Source organism: Myotis daubentonii, chromosome X, assembly GCF_963259705.1.
Source record: "Myotis daubentonii chromosome X, mMyoDau2.1, whole genome shotgun sequence".
Taxonomy (NCBI): domain Eukaryota; kingdom Metazoa; phylum Chordata; class Mammalia; order Chiroptera; family Vespertilionidae; genus Myotis; species Myotis daubentonii.
In genome coordinates this window covers 28,512,988-28,517,132 of record NC_081861.1, presented here as the reverse complement: position 1 = coordinate 28,517,132, position 4,145 = coordinate 28,512,988, and the positions used below count along the sequence as shown (strand labels likewise).

Sequence of the window (4,145 nt, the reverse complement as noted above, 5' to 3'; positions counted from 1 at the left end):
TCCTTGCTCATTGAAGGAATAAGGCCACCATGTTATACGGTACAGAGAAGTAAGAGGAAATATGGAACTAGTATTATAGTGTTAAATGAAGAGGATTGTTCAAAGCTTCAGTTAAAGTTCTGGTAATCAATGTTTCTTTGAGGCAATGCAAGCATCCCTCTAAAAAGACCAAAATGGAAAAATGGGCTCAGTTAACCAAGAACAGCTTGCTAGCAGACAAATAGAAAAAGTTGGTCAATTTCTTGAGGGCGGATCAACTTCTCCATCCTCAAGGTTTAAGCTTAGTGATATATAACCCCCTTGGCATAGAGGAAAAGGAGGTCTTTAGCAAACAATTTGGAGACTTGACTTGGTGTTCAGTCTCATCTACATATGCCCAAAAGGATTCATAATTTTCCCTCTTCATTTATTATTTATTGCCAGGATCCCAACAACTACTGTTTTATTGCTAGGACCTCAACAACTGTTCTATCTTGTTTTGCCAGGAATCCAGAATCTACTTTTCTATCAAATTGCTAAGTATGATCAGCAGAAGAGTAATTTTGTGTGTGTGTTTTGATATTAACAGGTTTCCAAAGAAAATACATACATAAACAAAAAGATGTAGTCAAACCTCATTACAAATATAAACATTTCAAATATACATCAAAGCACACCAATATGCTGTACACACTACAGTAGTGGTTGTCCTACTTTCTCAACATGAAATTGCTACCCATCCCATCCCCCAGAGGTTCTGAATAAGTAGTTTTATAACAGAATAAGAATTTTCATTTCAGCAAGTTCCTTCATGTGCTTGATGCTGTTGGTTCAAGGACTGCACTTGGAATCCACTGCATTAGAATATGGAAAGAACAATTCTAGTCTACTAGAAGGAAAGGATGTTTAGCAACTGGAACTGTGGGATTAAGGTGTCTATATCAGGGTTAGAATGGAGATTTGCCATAAGTGTTTCTGCCTGAACTTTGGTCCTAGATGCTAACTGCCTCTGCATCTTCAGCTAAAGCTCAGAATTTTCTTTCCACGGAAGAAGTGGTAGCTAGTGAGGCAGTCAAGCAGATTTGTGCACCTAGGAGTTTGTCCTTTTTATTCTTCCTGATGGGTCTTCTCTGCCTTTGTGCTATGAGGCTGGGAGTTCTCTTCCCTTCCTAACAGCTCTTCAAAAATATCATTGTGCATGTAAAAGAACATGTACCCAGTGCGAAGCCTAGACTCCCGCATCACAACTTCCTGGATACTTGATACCTGCATATCATTATAAGTGAACCAGACTTTCCTCTCAAAGTCATAGGCATCACTGATATAATGGCCTGAATTTAGGGTATTACCAAGATGGCTAATAACACCAATGAGCCGATAAGCATGAGGATCTCTTATCTTGGGATTTGGGTTCTTGGCTTTAGCTTCTGTCTTCTTCTTAGCTAAAAAGTCTTTGTGTCCCAGGTTTTTATTGGAACCTGATGCACCGCGGGAATTCACATTGGCCTCCTGGAAACTTAATTCTGTAGGTCTTGTAAGGTTATCTGTGTGGCACTGGGCACCTGACTTCGGAAGGCTTTGAAGCAGTGCCTGCCAAAGGGCTTCTTCATAGATTCTCACCTTTTCACACTGCGGAGTCTGTCCAGGCACATTTGAGAACTCTTCTGAAATTTCGTTTTTTTCATCTTCAGAAAAATCTTCAATAGTCTCCGTGACACTATCAACAGCTGCAAACATACTGGCTTTCTCATATTTCTTTCGTTTTGGATTTCTAGGGACTTCTTGAATATGAACTTCTTCAGATGTGTCTGGGCCACTGGTGGGTTTACCTTCATCTTCACGGACCACAGAAAGGTTGGTATTTTCCAGATTCCTCATTAAGCCTGGAACTAATGGCTCTTTTTCAATGGCTGTGTCATATCCTGAGTTTACCAAGAGGGACTCTGCTGTAGTCAGTTCAGAGTGTTTTCCCAGGTTGTTTTGCTCCTGTTCTTTGCTTAACTCAAAAATCTGGTCCTTTTGTGGTTCAGACTCTTTGTCTGATTCAATGTGTGGAGCCAAGCAATCATTGGATTTTGAGGTCAATTTTGTTGAAGGTGTCAATGACTTAAGGATTTCAAAATTAATCTTATGAAAGAATTTTAACAAATGGAAATCCCTAATATGTACATTTTCATTTAAGGGAAAAGGTGGTTTGGTACTTTCAGTGCAATGAGAAGACACCTTTAAATATTTAGAAACAATGACTTCCTGATCATCCTTCCTTAATGACCAAAACTTATTAAAGCTATAGCGTTTCAGATGAACAATGAGGACCCTGGGTAGCCTACTGAATTTGTGCGTTGAAACAGAAGTCTTGTGTTTACACTTCCCACATTTATACTCAAGCTCTTCTGCTCCAAAGAAATGATCAAAAGTAGATTGAATAGACAAAGGATGTGTTTTTGTTCTTTGGGGAAGGTTGATGGAGAGATAATTATTAACCTCTGTCTTGAGAACAACCTGACCACAGGCTTTACAAGTAATAGAGTGCAGCAACTCAACCTCAAAATTAGTGGTGACAGGACAAACAAGCCTTTTGGTGACAGCATTGTCAGCAAAAAACTGTTGGGGTGAATCTTCTTTTTCAGATTCAATTTTAGCCATCCAAATTGTATTTAATTTTTCCATGTTGCCTTTCATCTGATCTAAACAGTGACCTAAAAACTCATGAGCATCATTCTGTGTGTTGTCAGAGAACATCTCTGCAACTGTTGAAATGGCATTTTTAATATTGACAAGTAATCTCTCCTTGGTTTTTATGCTATAAATGTCTTTCAAAATAAGCAAATGTGACAGGCACAAGCTAAGAGCATCAAGGGGGATTTCACTCCATGGGAAACCCTGATAGAGTAAATCATAAGCAAAGGATGGAATAGAAAATAGTGACTGTAAAACTGCATTCATGTAACAGGTGTTTCCCAAATTGGGGAGGCCTTGACATAGTTTCTCTGGATAAAAGTCAAAGGTCATCTTGAGTCTCTCCCACTCTGGATCATCCTCACTACAGAATGATTTCAATAGAAGTATCAAATATATTTTCTCAGCGAGAGTTTGAATAAAACAAGTGCCATCTAGGAAAGAATTTCCAGTAGAAGTGGTCTCGAATAAATAATCCAATTTACTTTCTTTTAACTCTTTCAACCACATTTGTTCCTTCTCATCATCAGTTACATACTCCAAGGGATCTGTCTTGAATTTCTTGTTTCTTACAGATTTATCCTCTTCCTGAAATTTCCCATATATATCTGAATCAGATGATGCCATCCTTTTTCTCTTCCTCAATCCCTCCTTTAATAACTCTTTGAAAGTAAGCATTGATAATTTTGATGTATCCAAAAGCAACTTCTGAAGGTCAGGTGTACTACTTCCTTCTCCTAGCTCAAAAAATCCACTTACTAACTTCTGATAGATTTTGTCAAATAAAGTTTTATTGATTTTCTTCTGTGTTTTTGTGCTGGCGAAGACACTTCTACCCATATCAGTTCTCATGGGTGATTGAAGATTATTTTGATGGGCTCTCTCTAAGAACATTGTCAAATTTTTAGCATCTCTAGAGGATAATTTTCTAATAAACAAGAAGCTATTATTTTGGAAAGTTAAATGCAGGTAATTTTGATTTTCTCCATAGGATCTAAAGACTATGTTTTTAATATTATTACCTAGCTGAAAAGTTGTATATTCTCCAGTGCTGAAATGAATCACCAATCTAGCTTTCTTATTTCTTTCCATTGTTTCAATAAATGCTTCTTTCAATTTAGACATCCCAGTATCCATGTTCCATATTTGAACAAAACCATGTACTGTTATAGCAGCCATATTTTCTTTATAAAATATACGTATCCTGAATTATTGACAAACTTGAAGTTCTAAATTGTTTTGCAAATTCACCTCTGGAGACAACACTAAAGCAATGGTACCTTAGTTATCTATACAGAGTAATTCTATTTCTAGTGTTGGTTTTATACTAGAGTCTCTTCAGGTTCTGGATTCCCACATCTTTAGTGATAAAACCAATATCCTTCAAGAGCTGTCCACAGTTGCATGAGGGCAGAGTCTTGATTCCCAAAGTAAGGTCACTGCTGAAAAACAATTAAGAAAAAATTATTTAATCTATCAGAGAAATG

The 4,145-nt window shown here is 37.3% G+C and overlaps 1 protein-coding gene across 1 annotated transcript; it reads right to left on the bottom strand.

Moving 5' to 3' along the window:
- Positions 1 to 1,086: 1,086 nt before the first annotated feature.
- Positions 1,087 to 3,837, bottom strand: USP26 (ubiquitin specific peptidase 26). Its single transcript, XM_059679360.1, has one exon. It carries the CDS (start codon positions 3,835 to 3,837, stop codon positions 1,087 to 1,089), a length of 2,751 nt encoding a protein of 916 aa, XP_059535343.1.
- Positions 3,838 to 4,145: the final 308 nt, after the last annotated feature.